Source organism: Prionailurus bengalensis, chromosome A2 (assembly GCF_016509475.1).
Source record: "Prionailurus bengalensis isolate Pbe53 chromosome A2, Fcat_Pben_1.1_paternal_pri, whole genome shotgun sequence".
NCBI lineage: Eukaryota > Metazoa > Chordata > Mammalia > Carnivora > Felidae > Prionailurus > Prionailurus bengalensis.
In genome coordinates this window covers 117653675-117673840 of record NC_057348.1, presented here as the reverse complement: position 1 = coordinate 117673840, position 20166 = coordinate 117653675, and the positions used below count along the sequence as shown (strand labels likewise).

At 39.8% G+C, this 20166-nt stretch overlaps 1 protein-coding gene across 4 annotated transcripts in view; it reads right to left on the bottom strand.

Moving 5' to 3' along the window:
• Positions 1-609: 609 nt before the first annotated feature.
• The window catches only part of SNX10 (sorting nexin 10), a 75073-nt gene continuing 55516 nt past the window's right edge, over positions 610-20166 (bottom strand). For all 4 annotated transcript variants that reach the window (XM_043589132.1, XM_043589133.1, XM_043589134.1 and 1 more), the window contains 5 exons: positions 14508-14594; positions 10816-10916; positions 10097-10195; positions 2470-2682; positions 610-1997 (listed from right to left, as the gene is read on the bottom strand). In XM_043589132.1, coding sequence (XP_043445067.1) covers positions 1916-1997; positions 2470-2682; positions 10097-10195; positions 10816-10916; positions 14508-14594 — 582 coding nt within the window. In that variant the 3' untranslated portion in view covers positions 610-1915. The remainder of the gene's footprint in view (positions 1998-2469; positions 2683-10096; positions 10196-10815; positions 10917-14507; positions 14595-20166) is intronic.

The window sequence follows — 20166 nt, the reverse complement described above, 5'->3', positions numbered from 1 at the left end:
ATGAGAAGCCAGTGCTTACAAAACAACCAAACCCAAGGCTAAAAACCTCAAATGTGTACAACTGTACTGAGCAGTAAACCAAATCTTACCAAAGTTTCTCATTAAAATTTACTGCTTGCTCAAAAACACCCTGAAATTAGGTGGAAGTCAAAAAGAAAATGTATTCTCTTCTATAAAATAAGTGATCCAACAAACTGAACTTGATTTTTTTCACGTTTAATGTGAAAACGATGATCTTGTGAAGGTTACATACCACAGTATTAGGCATTTACTTAATATCAACTTTAATGGCTATGTTACATCATCTAAAAATATGACAATTGGTGGCACATTACATGCTGTTGAGAACTGCTGTAAAACAGAAATAATGTGAATTCAGACACATATTGCCAAACAAGCTGGGGATCGCTCTTAAACGACTAGATGGCAAACTTCACAGGTTAGCGAGATAAAAAGAAATTGCTCCATCTTTTCCGCCCCCGTGTTAAAATGAGTCTTAGATGATAAAATAACAAGATCCAAGATACATTAAGTAAAAATATTTACAAAAGTTCGATAATGTTTTAGACCAAACAAAAACAAAAAAGGAAAACTTAAGGGAATCATTCCTGTTCTAAATTTAATTTATTTTCTGTTCTTAGTTACGAGCACTTCAAAGGCTTTTTAATAATACAGTCACTCTTAAACTCCCAGTTAAAATGAGGTGAGGTAACATTTAATTAAAGCAACAAGTTATCGCAGTTACGTGAAAGTGTCTTCCTGGTAGTTTAAGAGACACTTCACACCATTCAACAGAGAAGAAACTTGGATAATTATCTCAAGAAAACGCTGCCTCATCTGAAATTTGAAGTTCAATGTAGTTTATCTAAGACATTTTATCTTTGGGCCACTAACAAAGAAGACATTTTATTAAATTGCGCCAGTCCTCAGGCAGATGCCTTGAAAGAAAGGCTCTTGAAAAATGAGTAATTCTTAAATTAGCAAGTTGACATTCTTTTCTAAATGATGGGAATGTTTATTGAAAACATTAAATGTATTACTTTTTATGAGATCCCACTCGTAACTTAAAGATAAGTAACAAGTAACCACCACTGACACTGAAAGTTATCTAGCGATAAGAAATTGCACATTTAGTCAGAAAACAGTCAACCTGGAATTCTAATTACACGCCGGTAATGAAACCACAGTACCTGTTTCCAGAAACCAGGTGTTAAAGCTGCATGTGAACAATGCCAATGTATTTCTGAATCTATATATTGCAAGTATGAGCCAAATTACGAGCACGATTTCTGTTTTCACGTAAGACGTAAACATTATTTTACCATGTCTCTAGTCATAAGGTACATGTTCCATCTACGTGTGAAATAAAATACTGGAAAGGCGAAGCTTCTTAAAATATTTCAAACACCCAAAGCGAAGTGTTTTGCCAGTGCAGGGGAGGTGCCCACAAAACATCAGCCACATGTCTGAAAGAGGCCGTCCGGTCGATGCCGTCAGTCTTCATACTGGCTAAGATCACACAAGCTGGGTTTATGCTGACGCTGTCCCACTGACATGAGAAGGAAGGCGCTCTCTGGCTTTTCAATGCTGCCTATTTACCTATCTTTTCAAATTCAGTAAAACCAACTCGGTGCTTCTAAATGTACGTGGCATTTCAGTTCAGGGCAGGATCTAGTTTTACCGATAATGTTTGCCTAAAAAGGAGAGTTGCATTCGCGGGCCTTTAGCTTTTTACAGGAGCTCATCCAAAATAAGAACAACATAAAAATACCACTAATAAACAACCCAACGTCTTTGATTAAATACCTACTATCATGACAGGGAGCTTTAGGTAAGAAGCTATTGTTAGTGAGCTTGCTTCTCCACGACTGGACGTAATTCACTGTTCCTAAGATGGCAACATCAGAATTCTTGTTCAGGATTCCTGCGGGGCTGTGTTCATTTTACATCCGTGTGAACTGCTGTCATCGCTACTATGTCCGAGCCCAGAGGATGAACTGGAAAAGAAGAGAGGGGGGAAATAATAAAAAGAGGAAATTGGTTTTCACAACACACTCAAAGCCTGAGTAACAGAGGAGAACTTTAATTATCTCCAGTCACAAAGAGAGACAGGAAATTTGGACTTTTAATTAGCCATTTGGAGTGCAGTTGGATATTTTTTTAGCTAGATAATTTAAACGCGAATAATTCAAGTCTGACTAAATGAAAGTCACATAATCAGAATGCAGATAATTGAATTTCTACTGCGTTCATTAATTCAGTGTGGAGGTGTGTGTGAAGACTACTATGATGAGCTGTCACAGCTCAATAAAATCTCAGTCAATTAATTTTTTCATTATCTTAGTATTACATCAACAAAACAGTGAGGTGCGTATGCATATACACACACGTATGTGTATATGCGCACGCACACGTGCGCTCTGTATCATACAGACGCATACACGTTAACTCGAAAATGCAAGGCGATACCTTTCTGAGTCATAATCTATATCATTTTCTTTTTTTCCTTCTTCGTCTTCTTCAGGGAAACGTCTGTTCATCAAGGCAAACTTGTGAATTGCGTCTTCTACCGAGTACTTCGTCTGCCCAGAGACGCAGGCCTCAATGTCTTCCGAATTCAAATGGCTCTGCAGGAAGAGGTGAAGGCAGCTGTCCGAGAGCAGAAGCGCGTTCTGTAGGACCCTGGGCAAAAGAAACAAGGAGACATCCTCGGTGAACAGGGGTGGACAGTTCGAGGGTAGGAGAGAGGAGAAACGTTAGAAATGTGCCACCGCAATAATTTCTCTACTATGGCAAACTTTGCATCAATTACAGACTCTGCCTATTAAAAGGATGAAAGCATATGTTAACTTTTATTCAATTATTTGGAAATTTAGGTGAGTAAAACCACGAAGCTAATAGTTAACAACATCTGTTAAAAGAATAACTTCAAGGACGTTTCTTCAATTTAACCATCTGTTATGACCGTGTGGATTAATTACGGAAAGATTCTGCTGATAGTCCTAGAAATTTAGTCTACTTAAAAAAATTTTTTTACTGCCAACCAGCATGTCTGTTCTGTGATCTTTATTGGCTAGGCTGTCATCAAACATCAAAACTTTCCACTGCCATTAAAAATTATATTAAAAAGTCAATACGTTTCTCAGCATGTTTTACATTTTAAAACTTTACAAGTATACTTATGTACATGTTTACAAGAGCTAAGTTGAGAGGTGGCTTTGTTTTGAATACCTAAAATTGGCGAGAAATTTCTCCATACTCTGCAGTAGCACTGTGTATCCATGTTATTAAAATAAGCCATCAAATAAAATTGCTCCCAGCTAATTTTACCATATCTATACTTAAACCATGATTATTCTGTGGTAAGTACATACTAGCCTTCCCATATTCAAAGTCAAAGTTTACAACGAGTACAGATTTCAACCAGTGCATCAGAACTACACGGAAAATTAAAAACGACTCTAACAAATCCATCCATGCTCAAATTCATATTATTACTGAATGTGGGTTTTCTTTCTGAAATGCATGTCTTGGGAGGGGAAATGAAGTCAGAGTACACCCTTATTTTTAAATAAAAACCCGTTTCATATTTTCAGGAAAGATCTTGATGTATGATAATTTAGTCTCTACAAATAGTTCAATAAAGATATAATACAAAGATATAATACAAGATATAATACAATAAAGATATAATACAAGGCACTCAGACCAGATGGAAGGGACAAAACTAAAATACTAAAACCTGAGCATAATTTTGCCCAACATGGGATTTTTCATAGAGAGCTCTAAGAAAAACAGATTATGTATGTCAGGCCAAATGAACCTTGCCTTATAGTCTGCATTTTTACACAAATAATTAGGAAAAGTGAATCTCTTCTGGCCATGCATATTAATTTACTTAAAATCCAAGGTCATTACAAGATTTCCTTTTCTTCAAAATAAAACAGAGGCAAAAGTCTCAACACGTACAGTATCACAACCAAAATGCAGCTTCGACAGGCTTACCAAATGTAGCCTGGGAAAATATTCTTTACTGGCCCTACGAAAAGGAAAATGAAAAGCTTTGTGCGTTTTGAAAGGGCAAAACTCTCAAGCAAAGCAGCTAAATACTTCCCTTCCCTCCATGTCTTCTGCCCTGGCTTCTCCCAGAAGATGAGCGTGTCACATGGTAAAGATTAATTTACCAAGTACAAGTAGTAAAGTAGTAAATCCCTTTTACTACTCTTTGAGATTTATTTTCTACATTTACAAATGTTTACCACTCTTGTTTTAAATACTTGAAATCAAGAGAAGATTTATGTGGCAACAGCCCATTAATATGAACTTGCATCCACTGTAAAGTTTGCACGGAGTGTTTCCTGCGCCCTTCTGTCTGTCAGTGGTTTTTCTGCCAGCCAGGGTACAAGTAACTGCTCACAAGATTATACTTACTGCTTTATTTCTGTTGGAAATGTGTTTTATTTTCTTTATAAAATAATGGGTAATCCTTAAAATTGATTTTAGATGGTTCGAGGCATTACACCACAAAAGTAATGAGCACTAATGCCAATGATATTGGACACAAATTCATTTTAGCTTTATTTCACGTCTAAAGCAATTCTACTGAGCCTTGAACTGCTCACGCGCTGTTATTAACTTGCTGGTAACCTAACACACGGGTACAGCAAACAAAAGTGATCAGAGTCCAGGTTGATCGGGACCTCAAGGCTACTGTCCTTTTTCTTGAGCTATAATTCAATTTCCAATTTTACTGTACATTAGACTCATTATTTCCCAGTGTTTTCTCTTCTGCTCGCTACTGCCACCTGGAGGACATGCCCGTGAAAAGCGAGAGGGAGCCCGCACACACCCAGCTCACAATTCTCAAGTGGGAGAATGTGGCTGGGGAGGCAAGATCTGAACACCACACAGGCCTGGAGTTCAAAGACAGTACATCTGAATGCCCGCTGGCTGGCTAAATTTATGCTACCATACTCCATGGGTATGGCCTTTAAAGAAGCAAAATAATTTTTTAATGTACTTATGATTTTTTTTTTTTACTCAGATAATTCATTTCACAATTAAAAATACAAAATTTTGAAAGCATTTTCCCATCTGGTTCAGTGAGCGTAACCAGTTCATTTTAAGTAACACCTGGTTTACTGTATTTCAGAGAACGTTGTGACTGCCATCATCATAGTATTAAATCCTATTTTTACCTTAGTCATATTTGTGCCACACTTTCCACAAACAAATCTAACAGCAGAAATTAACTTCAAACTTAATATAAAGAGTATTTTGTAAAATGGTCAATAAAATGTCATCTTTATAAGCCTCCATAAAAACAAATGTATACAATTTTCAAGCCTTTACAAAAGGAGCAACAAATAGCCTCTAGAATTTTAGAGGGATTTCTGAAAAGATATTTACAACATGAGTCAAACGTTATTCCTTTCCCCATAACAAATTTAAACTAAACAAAGCAAATCTTGTTTTTCCCTTGAATTGGACACAGTTGAAAACCTGGTTTTCCTCAACCTGATTTTATTAGGTGTATTATATACCAGTTCAGTTGGGAACAATATATAGCTATGCAAAACCATTTAATCCTAACTAAGGATGCCCTGTCTACTGAACCCAATATAATGATATATACACATGTGTATAGTGTGGAAGATTCGCAGTTGGATGTAGGGGAGAAAGAATTTAAGTCAGCCTGTTTACCTCTTACCATGAGGGAAAAAAAAAAAACAACCTACAAATCTTCTCCGAAGACATTCATGATCTGTGCTATGGTGCCCTCTATTGAACACAAAGACTTATATTGTGTGTGTGTGTGTGTGTGTATGTGTGTGTGTGTGTGTGTGTGTGTGTGTGTGTGTGTGTGTTTGTGTTTCCATGGTATCCTTTCACAAAAACTAATATTCCTTAAATTTTTAAGAAATACAAAGCTGTAATAAAAAGTCTACACTGTAAGGCACACGTAGTTATATTAATGGGATGAATTCAGCAAAAAAGGAAAGCTGGCTCCCATTCATGATATGAATCAAACAAAAAATTAGTAGGACTGCCATGTTTATAGTTAGGGACTTACCAACACAGTTTATCATTTTAGTCCATAACTTTCTTTTCCCATAACTATTAGCAGAAGTGACTTACAATTTATAATTAGCTAGGGAGGGCAAATCCAAACGGGAGAGTATAGCCAAGATTGAGGGAAAATGAATGTATTTGAAAAATCTCACACTCATACTGACCAAATTTAACTACATGTAAGAGTTCTACTAATTATAAACCTGCCAGATCCTAGAATGAATATGCCTCCACCTTTCCTCTAACTTCCTTGTTTATAAAAGTGAGATGATACCCAATTCCTAATATTATCGTAGGACCTGAGCTAAAACATGCAAAAAGCTAGACACATAGCAAGTGTTCAATAAACAGTATAAATTATTATTCTTTGGCACCTAGTCAAAGGAACAACTTTCCAATTCCTTTATGAAGACTGGCCTGGATGCGTACTTTGTTATTAAAGATGTATTACTGAGGCGCCTGGGTGGCTCAGTGGGTTAAGCAACTGACTTCGGCTCAGGTCATGATCTCACGGTTCATGGGTTTGAGCCCTGCGTCGGGCTCTGTGCTGACAGCTCGGAGCCTGGAGTCTGCTTCGGATTCTGTGTCTGCCTCTCTCCCTCTCTCAAAAATAAACGTAAATTTTTTAATAAAAAAGCATTATTCCACCTTAAGATGAATATATATATAGTATACACACATATGTACAGAGACAGCAGCAATTTGGTTTTAAAGGGTTTGAACATATATACTCTTCTTGGTTCATAACTTCAAAACTTACATAAAAACCAGATTTAAAAAATACATGCAATGATCAAAACAGGGAGGGGGACAAAACATAAGAGACTCTTTTTTTTTTTTAATTTTTTTTTCAACATTTATTTATTTTTGGGACAGAGAGAGACAGAGCATGAACGGGGGAGGGGCAGAGAGAGAGGGAGACACAGAATCGGAAGCAGGCTCCAGGCTCTGAGCCATCAGCCCAGAGCCTGACGCGGGGCTCGAACTCACCGGCCGCGAGATCGTGACCTGGCTGAAGTCGGACGCTTAACCGACTGCGCCACCCAGGCGCCCCAAGAGACTCTTAAATATGGAGCACAAACACAGGGTTTCTGGAGGGGTTGTGGGAGGGGGGATGGGCTAAATGGGTAAGGGGCACTAAGGAATCTACTCCTGAAATCACTGTTGCACTTTATGCGAATTTGGATGTAGTTTAAAAAAATAAAATTATCAAAAGAAATACGTGCGATAAATCTACAGCACAAGTATATATCACATTTGAGTGCTGTGGTATCTTCCCTCTCAAGTTCCTAGAAGTACTACACAAAAAACAAGATACAGGCCACTGACAGTGACCACTACTTAGCAGGTACATCATGGAGCCTCAGGGGATGTCAAGCTGGGGTCAGGACACGGCGCTGAGATGGCACTGAGACCGCCGAGTCGCAAGTCACATCCCGCTTCCCAAAATGGACTTGGGCTCAGGGGATCCCAGGGGAAAAGAGCTGGAAGGTTGCTACTTCTACACAGACTGGACAAAGCTACGCATCCGAATCCGAGGGGCACAGAACGGAGGGTGAGGAGGACCTGAAGGGGCCACGGTATTTAGGCCATTTAGGTCGGGGGTGAATCCGGCCGTGTGGTATTATAGACTCGTTGCTTCCTTCAGGTTCAAACCAGGTAGAAGCACCAGCTTCACTTTGAATGTGAAACTCACCAGCTTGGAGACTAATGTTCACACACCACAGTGGAACAGACACCACAAGCGAACTTGCTGTCTCTTCTCTGATTTGACTTCTGGATGGTAACCCAGACCCAATTTTAATGAACCTAGCCATCCCCTGGTAAGTACATAGGACTTTCCCACTAGAATGGAAGCTTCAAGTGGATGAGGATTGGTGTCCATTGTGCGCAGTCCAAAGCAGTCACTTACTAAATAGGTTTCCAGAGTCCTTACCAATGCATCATCTTAACGACACAACCAACTAGGGCAGCAGTGAATGTGCTACATCATCATACCCTTTACAACAAAGGCACACAAGAATTAAGTGACTCTTCCAAGGTCGGATGGCCAGAAAAAAATTAGGAGTTGCGACTTATAGGAGACCTGGAACCCAGCTCTTCAAGCTCCTGATCCAGGATACTTGCTGCTATGACGTCTGCATCAAATTCAATCCGCAAACAGCCAAACGACACAGTATGTAAAAATAACCAAGCACAAGCCTAAGCGCACTGCAGCCAAATGACATTCGTTCAGTCATTAATTTGGCAGATCAACTGTGGAAAAACGGTCGTATTCAAAGCAGCGAAGTGATTCCTGGTCAAAAACACATGCCCTGAGCTTAACTCAATGTAAAGACAGAGACACATGCTGTTCTTTGACCTCCAAAAAGGAGACTTCTCTACAGAAGACAAGCGGCCTCCCAGTGCTGACAGGGACTGCAGGATTTGGCTGTCCCCACCCAGGCCCCACTGCCAATGGCCAGTCTGCAGCTTCCTGAACAGCATCTGCACTGACGGGCCATTCGGCCAACTTGGACAACTGGGGCCACATCTTAAGGGAGATGCCATCAGCCACCTGGGTCTCATACAGACAACAATTAAAAGCAGAGCGGTCTCCAAAGGAAACGGGCAGAAAAAAGTTGACCAGGCCTTTGTTCCGTCATGCCTGTGATACCCAAAAGAATACCACTGTAATGTTTTCTGAGGACTCGGCTTGGTTAATGGGTTCTTATGGTCTCTTGTCATTTTTATTCCTCTGTTCTTTTTCCTTTCTGGCCCTCCTTCAATTTATAATCGCGGATATTTCTGTATGTCTCCATGACCCCTTCCAAGGAAAGACACTATATCAACTTAATGGAAATAAATATTAATATTCATGTGCATACTTAATATCCAAACCCTTTATGAGTGAGCCATATGGGGAGAAGGCAGTATATTATTTCAGGCTGGCTCTAAGGTCCCATGGAGTGAATGAACTCAAAAGGAGATTACTGCAGACCCTGAAGTCAGGAGAAAAAGAAAGACAGCTTAGGAAGCTGGGCCCTGCCACTAACCAGCAGTCCTATGACTCAGCCTATTTCCTTATCTATAAAATGGGAAGTTTAAAAAACTAGCTCAAAGCTGTTTCATGTCTAAGTGGATCAAAACAATAACAGCCAATACCACACATGACATGTCACACTATTGTGAGTGCTTTCTATTCATTAACTCACTTCATCCTCTCAACAACTATATGAAGTACATACTATTATTAACCCCATTTTATAGATGGAAAAAAACAAAAGCACACAGGAGGTAGAAAATGCTCCCAGCCCCTCAGCTCATAAGTAGCAGAGCCAAGATTTGAACCCAGACAGTCTGGCCTCAGCGTCTGTGTGCAAACCAATGTGCTGTCTCACAGGATGGGTATTCTAGCATTCTGGACTGGAGAGATAAAGAAATTATAGCGGTGAGAATTCAAGTCGCTTTAACTGTACTGCCTACCATCACCAAGCAATCCAGAGTTAATAACCCACCGGGACTATTCAACCACCAATAAATACTCCCTTATAAACATTCCCTCCAAAGAGGAGAGTTAAAGTCTTCCTTTAGAAGAGCCCAGAACAGTATCACTTAGCAGCCAATGCACTGGAGAACGGATTTTGGTCTGTCGATCCGAAATGTTGTAAATAAAGATAGTTTTTAAGTAGCACCTTTTTAATAAAGCACGTTTGCTTCCTCGCACATTTTACTTTTGTCAGCTGAACTCCTTAGTAATTTGGCTCTGCTTTACAGCTTCAAGGACCACAGATTTATTCATTACCAGACTCAATTAGCTCATTGTTTTCCTTCTAGAAGATGTGGTCCCAGATGTGCACGATAAGATGTCAGCCACAAGATGGCGCTCTAATATAGGAAATGAACTACTGAGCTAGGCTCTAGATTATTATTAATATTTGGAACAGTGATATTCTTCTCCCCCACATAATTATAGGACACTCAACTTTTGCAAAGCACTTTGCTTACAACTCCTGTATGGCCGCAAGAGTTTCTGCACACTTACTTTCTGAGGAAATCTTCCAAACCCTGACGACGCTGATCTACATGCTGGCGATTATTCATGTTGAAAAACAGGTTTTTAGATGGAAGTTCTGGCAGTTGCCTTAGGAAAAAGAAAAAAAAATTTTTTTAATAATCAAATCAAGGTGGGTTAGTGACAAATTTCTCCAAGCGAAAGCAAATTATGTTATAATTATCATATAGTTGTATATATTATAGGGTATATATAATAAGGGTATAGGATAATTAATTAACTTAAAGAAAAACCCATTTTTTTTTCAACGTTTATTTTTATTTTTGGGACAGAGAGAGACAGAGCATGAACGGGAGAGGGGCAGAGAGAGAGGGAGACACAGAATCAGAAACAGGCTCCAGGCTCTGAGCCATCAGCCCAGAGCCCGACGCGGGGCTCGAACTCACGGACCGCGAGATCGTGACCTGGCTGAAGTCGGACGCTTAACCTACTGCGCCACCCAGGCGCCCCAAAGACCCATTTTTAAAAATTTTTGAGGGCTTTCATGGTCAATACTCAACAGGTTAGTGAAATGCAAGCGATAAATTTTGTATTCAGATGTAGCAGCCACAAAACTAACTAAAGCTATAGATGGCAATCAAGAAGCCTATCAAATCCTTCATGTTTTCTGTATCTTAATGCATGACGAATTTTAAAATATTGAATATAATAATAAAGCCTCCCCAATATCACTTATTTAAATCACTTACACCAGCAACGCATTACTTTGGAGTCTCTGCCTCAGCCACACAAATTCTCTGTATCTTCTTCGCACACAGGATGTTTTCATTGTAAAACACATGCTATTGGTCTGTTTGAAGAAAAAGAAAAATACAAGCCCCATTTAAGGAAAAAATGTTTTTTCCTCCATCTCGAACTCACCAAATGTGCCCATGTTCATTTGCATAGGATTTAAAGAAACCGAAAGCACAGTTGCACTTTTGCCAGATTCCCATCTTGCACAAAGCCCACCACTATCTATTACATCCCAGAAAAACAGCCGGGATGACATCAACGCGCAGTGTTGTCCTGGGGCAAAGCCTGACCCTGCCGTCCCCTGAGTCCTGAGGTAGCCTCCTGCTCACCTATTAGTACTGCTTTCAAAGATGAATCATAAAAATTAAACAAATCCTGCAGTCTAAATGGCCAATAAAAACTCGGGGTCATCCCTTCCATTTTAACACCGTCCACCCACGAGGCTGGAGAAGCCTTTGGGAATTAGAGACACCTTCTTATGGCCCTTGACAGGACACCACGAGAAGCCATCATATCCTTGATACGGCCATGAGTACAGATCACACAAACCGCCAGGTTTGGTGGTTTTCAGGCATCCTGAAATCACTTTTTTTTTTTTTTAATGTTTATTTTAAGTAGGCTCCACACCCGGAGCGGGGCTTGAACTCACAACCCTGAACTCAAGAGTCTCACGCTCTACTGACTGAGCCAGCCAGGCGCCCCCTGTTATCACTTTTAAACAAGAGAAGAGCATTCTCCTTCTCTACTAGATGTGCAAGAGAGTGCGATCCAAGGTAGAGAGAGGCTTGTGGTGCGCAGGGACAATTATACCCATGGGGAACCCACGTGCCAGTTCTGGCCCTGCCATATGGCAAGTCACTTAAACTCCAGTTTGCTGAGTGGTAAAATGGGGGGATGAAGTAGTACACACCTATTTTACTGGGTGGTCGTAAGGATTGATGGTAAGTACCTGACAAATGTCATCTATTAATACTGTTATTAGATAGGAGATGTCGGTTTGCTTCCAGCTACCCTAAGGCAGACTTGGAAAAGCCACCTACAGAGTCCCCATCCTGAGCAGAACAGCAATGCTTCTCCTCGGGGTAAACCCAAGACCAGTGAATACATGTTTCTCCTTTCTCCTCTGTGTAAAACAAGAGACTGGCAGATACCTGACTAATGGTTTCGTAAGATTTCTGTTCTCTACATTTATTTCAAACTTCTATTTCATGATCTTTACCTTGCCAAATGAGAGTGTTTTGGGTCCCCAAGATTTTTATTCTTTCAAAAATCAGGATTATCCTACCACTTAGCACCTAAGCACCCAGCAGTTGTTTCCCTTGGCGAACGTGAGTGACTATGTGCCTGAGTTCTTAAACCACCCCCACCCCCACCCCCATGAAAGGTATGGCACAGCTCCTGGTTCTCCTAAACTTGATAAAGTTCAGGAAACCTCAGAATGCAAACAGATGAAGAGATCTGCCCCCCAAAGGAGCTACTGGTCTAAAGCCTGTCACCTTTGACAACACGGCAGCAAAACACACAAGATGGAGTCTGGAGCACAGTAACATTCTGTATGTGAATTTCAAAGCCTACTACAGCCTCACTCTAAAGTGACCCCTGGGGACAGAGTCAGCAGACCGTTCACACCAGGACGAGTGTCCTAACAAGGCCTGGGCAGGTGTCCTCTAGAGGACCAGGCCACTGCAGGGACTCCTGACACCTCAGGTAGGACTGAACCAATTTCAACTCCCTTTCATTTCTCTGTTCTGGATTATCGTGGATGTCAATAATGTGGGTGTCAGTTGGAGATCCACCTGGTACCTATGCCAGACAAAGGTCCATCCGTAAGTCCTTCATTTGCAGGACAAGGTTAGGAGAGCATATACAGTTCACTAGTTTACAATTCTAAATAAATGCTGAGATTCCACAGTCACCTGGTATCATTTCTCTTGAGGTTCATTTAAATGGGTTAACTACCGGCTTCTCTACTGCAAAGCCCTATGGGTACAGCACCTAAATGAGGCTGACTAGAGCTCCCTAGTCCCCCCACCCAGCCCCCCACCTCATTCCTAATCATAAACAGGTATGGATAGTTAAGACCAGACTATGCTGAGATCACTAATTTTTAAGTTCCTCTAAATCTGTTTGCTTATTCTGTTATCTCCCAAGCCAAGAAGATTTAGTCATTGTCAACGTATTAGCATTTCAGAGACATGCCAGAACACCACCAAATAATATTTGTGGAATCTATCATTTCTGGCTTGAGACAGACATTTCTGAATTCACCTAATGCAACTTATGTAGCAGAGAAAAAAAATCTACGCTTTCATTAACTCTCTGAGGATAATTAAATTTCATGTCTCCCATGAAGTGTGATAAGGACACACAAATTTTTCAGAAGTTAAAAAGGCAACTAAAGAATTACGTTTCATTTCCAAATGCTTACTCTTACATACTCATAATTTTCCACACAGAACGCATATCTGGTGGGATTTTATGAGTAAAACCAAAACAAAATCGAAATACAAGGTATACCCTGGCAGTGGTTTTCAACACAATCATCAAAAAAAGCAGTTCTAAAAAAAAAAAAAAAAAAAGCAGTTCTGAGTTTTTATTTTCTAAGTTGGAGAACTTTGAAAGAAAAAAAAGGGAAGAAAGGAGAGAAAAAAAAGTTTTATGGCTGATGCCTGGGTGTCTAACCTATCAATTTAACTATTTACAATGGGAAGATTAAAGGTGGCTAGATTTTACTTCACATTACATACAGTCACAGATAAAATCTGAGTCTATGCTCCCAAGAGAAGTCTGAACTAAATCAGATGGGAAAAGGAACCTATCTTCACGATCAGGTCCAGTAAACTATAGCCTGTGGGCCACATCCAGCCTGCCACTTAGCTTTGCAAATAAAGTTTTATTGGAATACACTTACATCTATTCATTTGTGTATTGTTTAGGACTGCTTTCGCCCTACAATAGTGGAATTGAGTAGTTTTGAGACAGAATGTACACTCCAAAGATGAAGACATTTACTACCTCAGTGTTTACAAAAAAAGTTTGCTGACCCTTGTTCAAGATGATTACAGAAGGCCATACACCACACAAAAATGCTCGAGATTATGATAAAGTATTACTTCCAAATAAAGTACATCGTTTCTAGTTATTTACGTATGTTAATTACGAATCTAGACTAAGGCAAAATAATTGCACATATTTATTTTCCACTTTCTTATTCTACATATATAACCACTGCACATCAGTTTCCCAGAAAGCTCTATATCCTCTTAAAACCTAAGATTTATCAGGCAATCTATTACCCAGAAATATGCTATAACAGATCATAAAGAAATACCATTAATGAGCTATAAATACACTTTAACTGTGAATTTTAGATGTATTCACATATTCATACATGAAGGCAATAAACTTTAAAATATTAGTATTAGCAAAGGTACAATAAGCAATTCTAATGAGTAATTTTCCAACTTAAGGAACCAACTTTCTACTCCATTTGAGACACAGGCATTAGTTATAATCATCCAAAGTCAGTTATTTGAGATAGGAACATTTTTACAAATATCAATTTGAAGTATAACAGTGTGTCCCATCAAATGCATGATACCTAAAAACTGCCATGATTTCTGCAGACTATTGACTGAATACTTACATGAATACATATCTCATAGTCAATATAAGAATGCCAAAAGTCCTCCTTCTGAATCCGAGGATCTCGAACCCAGACGCTTACAAATTCCTGTAAAGGCATCATAAACAAAGGAATATGTTTCAGAATCGCAAGCAGGGCTGGAAAGAAGAGAGAAGCACACAGTACTGGAACAAAACTGAAATGAGCGTGGTTGTTCATTCTTTAAAAAACAAGAAGTAAAGCTAATGAATCAGGCACTATGGGAAGTCCAAGAGCATTTCTGCCACAAATGGAATTTTTAAAATGGTGTAAATCCAACCTGGGGGTCCTTCTAGGGAGTCTTACAGGTTAATGAAGACCGTAAGAAAGTAACTGATGTGTCATTTTGAATCGTGAAATATGTTCAGATTTTTCTCAAATCTTACTTTTCTTTCTTTTTTTTCACTTTCTTTACAGCAGCCATTTCTTACTTTTTTCATCTCCCTCCGTTAAAACCATAGGCCCTGGGGCACCTGGGTGACTCAGTCAGTTGAGCGTCTGACTTCGGCTCAGGTCATGATCTCGCAGTTCGTGAGTTTGAGCCCTCAAATTCAGGCTCACTGCTGTCAGCCTGTCAGTATAGAGCCCGCTTCAGATCCTCTGTACCCCTCTCTCTGCCCCTCCCCCTCTTGCGCTCCCCCCAAATATAAATAAAAACAAATAAGTGAAATAAAAAAACTATAGGCCCTACCTGATAAATCACTTCCTAGAAGAAAATAAAAGAGTGGCAAAGGACATGTGATAAGCAAGCAACGGAAGATGAAAATGACTTTCTACGTACCCCACCTTCATGAGAATAAGTAGCAATAACTTAGAAAGATGAACCCCTTAAAAAAAAAAAAAAAAAGAAAGATGAACCCCTTTTACCCAATACTTTTCTATTTTTTTAAATACACTTTCCCATATAGTAAATAATTTCCCCTTCTTAATAACCTCATGTTATAAGTAAAAAGAGATGTTAAAAAAAATACCTAGTAGACAATCTTGTTCCTTTCAAAAGATAACAAAAATTGGAAATACAGGGTAAAATTTAAAACACAATGCTTTCCAAAAAGTGCTCTTTACTAAATATTCTTAGTATAAAAATATGACATCATATACAACAAATGATTATTATGTTTGGCATGATAAATCTGAAAGTTTTTTTTTTTAATTTTTTTTTTCAACGTTTATTTATTTTTGGGACAGAGAGAGACAGAGCATGAATGGGGGAGGGGCAGAGAGAGAGGGAGACACAGAATCGGAAACAGGCTCCAGGCTCTGAGCCATCAGCCCAGAGCCTGACGCGGGGCCCGAACTCACGGACCGCGAGATCGTGACCTGGCTGAAGTCGGACGCTTAACCGACTGCGCCACCCAGGTGCCCCCTGAAAGTATTAATTTATTCACTTGGTGATCACAAATTTGCTAACTGAATTTTTAAATCTTATTACTTATTTTTAAAGATTTCATTTTTAAGTAAGCTCTACACTGAATGTGGGGCTCAAACCCACAACCCGAAGATTAAGAGTTGCACGCTCCAATTCAGCCAGCCAGGTGCCCCAAATTCTTTCTAAAGATCTTATTTTTAGATAATCTCTATACCCAACATAGAGCTCAAACTCACAACCCCAAGATCAAGAGTTGCATGCTCTACCGACTGAACCAGCCAGGCACCCCAATTCAATTTATTTTTTTAATTTTCTTAAGTTTATGTATTTATTTTGAGAGAGAAAACACGAGTGAGGTGGGGAGGGGCAGAGAGAAAGGGAGAGAATCCTAAGCAGCTCTATGCTGTTAGCACAAAGCCCAATGTGGGGCTCCATCCCACGGACTGTGAGATCATAACCTGAGCCGAAGCTGGATGCTTAACTGACTGTGCCACCCAAGTGCCCCAAATTTAATTTTATTTTAAATATTTCAACTTTTTATCTAAAAAGGGTGGGCATCAAAGCTGAAATCTTAGGCTTCTGTTACTGCTTTGTGCTGGCACATCTGAGAGGCAGGCTCTGAATGTTTGTAGAGCAGAAGCAGAAGAGAGATGATGGTGTTTTCTGGACAGAGTACCTCTATTCTGTTACACAGATCATAAAATGATCATTTTTCAGCCCAGGGCATTTTTTAAAAAGGCGAAGAAAAACCGCTCACATTCCCTTTTGACACCTATGAAGTTTCACCTTTTTTAAAATTTTTTGTTAACGTTTATTCATTTTTGAGAGACACAGAGAGAGAGAGTGCAAGCAGGGGAAGAGGAGAGAGAGAGGGACACGCAGAATCCAAAGCAGCTCCAGGCTCTGAGCTGTCAGCACAGAGCCCGACCCGGGGCTTGAACCCACAGTCCAGACCGCAAGATCATGACCTGAGCCGAAGTGGGACGCCCAAACGACTGAGCCACCCAGGTGCCCCTCAAATTTCACCTTCTAAGGCAACATACACTTTGTTCTTGAATTTGAGACTTCTGCCCCACTGCCTGCCCAAAGGATACAGGGATTATGAGTTAATCTTCCCAAAAGTCTTACTTTAAAAGCTTTTCTTTATGTATTAAGTCATTTAGAAGACAGATAATAAAAATAAGACAACATAGTGATGCTCTTTTGGCCATTATTTCTCAAACCCCCTTTTTTAAAGTTTATTTTTATTTATTTTAAGAGAGAGAGCAAGTGGGGGAGAGGCAGAGAGTGAGGGAGACAATCCCAAGCAGGCTTCATGCTGTCAGCACAGAGCCTGACGTGAGTTGCAAACTCACCAACCGTGAGCTCATGACCCAAACTGAAATCAAGAGTCAGACACTTAACCAACTGAGCCACCCAGGCGCCTCTCAAAAGTACATTCTAAATTGTAAGAGAAACTGTTCAGAGATGGAAACTGAAACAAACCCAGGCACCCTGCCCTTAGTCTAACTGTCATTTCCGTCTCCTGTGAGTGTGTGTGTGTGTGTGTGTAACTCATTTCCCTGCAGTACTTTTCACACACCCAGAGCTCTTAATGGACTAATCATCAATGAATCAATGAACAGAAGGGAAAATAGGTTAGGAAGAGAAGACCAGAATCCAAAGCAGACCACATTTATCTTTCCAAACCATGCACCTCCCCCCTCCCCCCCACACACACTTAGGGCTGCATTCTGGCTTTCATGGGCCTTGGGGACTTTTGCCTTCATGAGACCTTTCTGCCACATACACCAAAAAAAAAAAAAAAAAATCAAAAATCATACTTTATAACCACACTGACATAAAGAGGAATATATTAATATTATATATTAAAACCTTTCATTTGACCTGAAAGTTCATTTTATTTTTCTGGTTTAAAAGGAAATTAAAACATTTTCAGTGGCCGACCAACACATGAAAAAATGCTCCACATCACTCATCATCAGGGAAATACAAGTCCAAACCACAATGAGATACCACCCTGACAGCTGTCAGAATGGCTAACATTAACAACTCAGGCAACAACAGATGTTGGCGAGGATGCGGAGAAAGGATCTCTCTTGCACTGCTGGTGGGAATGCAAACTGGTGCAGCCACTCTGGAAAACAGTATGGAGGTTCCTCAATAAATTAAAAATAGAACTACCCTATGACCCAGTAATTGCACTAGTAGGTATTTATCCAAGGGATACAGGTGTGCTGTTTCGAAGGGGCACATGCACCCCCATGTTTATAGCAGCACTATTGACAATAGCCAAAGTATGGAAAGAGCCCAAATGTCCATCGATGGATGAATGGATAAAGAAGAGGTGGTATCTATTTATCTATCTATCTATCTATCTATCTATCTATCTATCTATCTATATACAATGGGGTATTACTCAGCGATCAAAAAGAATGAAATCTTGCCATTCGCAACTACATGGATGGACCTAGAGGGTATTATGCTAAGCGAAATTAGTCAGCGAAAGACAAATATCATACGACCTCACTCATAGGAGAACTTTAAGACACCAAACAGAAGAACATAAGGGAAGGGAAGCAAAGATAATATAAAAACAGGGAGGGGGACAAAGCATAAGAGACTCTTAAATATGGAGAACAGACAGAGGGTTTACTGGAGGGGTTGTGGGAGGGGGGGATGGGCTAAATGGGTAAGGGGCATTAAGGAATCTACCCCTGAAATCATTGTTGCACTATACGCTAACTAACTTGGATGTAAATTAAAAAAAAAAATTAAAACGTCTTCATGTTTTAATGAAAACCCCTAAAAGCAGTGTGGGCCTTGATCACCACTATGCCTACACTGAGCAAGGCAGGACATTGATAACAGCAGGCAAGGTTATTGTGCATGCCCCCACTCCATCCCACCACCACCCTACAGCCAGAAGGCACCCAGTCATCAGGTCACATGTGGGCCATGAGCACTCACAGGGTGCTGGCAACTCCACTTTTCCACTGGAGAGGCCGAAGTTCTTGAATATACCAAAAGGGGAATTAAATATTTCCAACAGCTCAATGTTCTGTATTTTTTTTCAAATGTTTATTTTTGAGAAAGAGAGAGAGAGAGAGCACGCTATGCACACTAGCTAGGGAGGGGCAGAGGGGGGGGGCGGACAGAGGATCAAAGCAGGCTCTGCACTGACAGCAGAGAGCCTGCTGTGGGGCTCATATCCACAAACTGTGAGACCGTGACCTGAGCTGAAGTCGGACACTTAGCTGACTCAGCCACCCACGTGCCCTTCAGTGTTCTATATTAATAGCAGAAGATATGCACCTGTTACTGAAATAGTGGGTCTCTACACAGACTACACAAAAATGAAAAGAAAAGGAAATCCATTTGTCAATGTGCTACAAACTTGTGATTAAAAAAATCTAAACTAAAACTATAAAACCCACAGTCACTACAGTGTCACAACGCCCCTGACCACTCAACATTCTATTAATCGATGATGGTAGCAATGACAAATAGTTCTGGGGAAAAAAGGGGGGGCTTTTATTTCCCCCCACTATTTGCTTGCTACAGCCCAACCGTTAACATGTAAGCTTTGAGTAACATGTCCCGTTTCATGGAAAGAGCACTGAATTTATGGTCACAAGACTAGGGATAAATTCTGGTTCACTGCATTCTAAATTATGAACTTATTCACTGAGCCTCTGTTTCCACATCTGGAAAATGGGAATAATGCCTGTTCGAACAATATCCCAGCTATTTGTTACGAGTATCAAATTATAAAACACCAGTGGAAACCCTGGGAAGTTTTTCATTAAGTACTACATGAAGGTAAAGTATTATTACACAGAAAGGAAAATGCTTATAATAAACCCAAAGCATTGAGACCTTCCCACAGACACTGGAAATAAAAAATTAAGCTAAACCAATTGTATGTGTTTCTTAAAGTACAAAAAATTATTAATTTAAGAACCCAGCAGCAAACACGCTAACACTGTAATTTTTCAGCAAAACTCAGACTGACCTAAGGATTTCACAGTACTTGCTCAGAGCAAGTGCCTCATAATATTTATAGAAGGGATGGACAGCATAATGAAAAATTACAGTAAAAAAGTCTTTTCTTCATCTCAATGGGTTGGAATTCTCAGACTCTGCTATTATTGTTACTTATTAAAGTCTACTCTTTACATAGGGAAGGACATGTTGAATACATATTCTAAAACTTTGCTGGGGGAAAAAAAAGTCTTGTAAGAGCAGCAATGCATTAATGTTTATTTATTT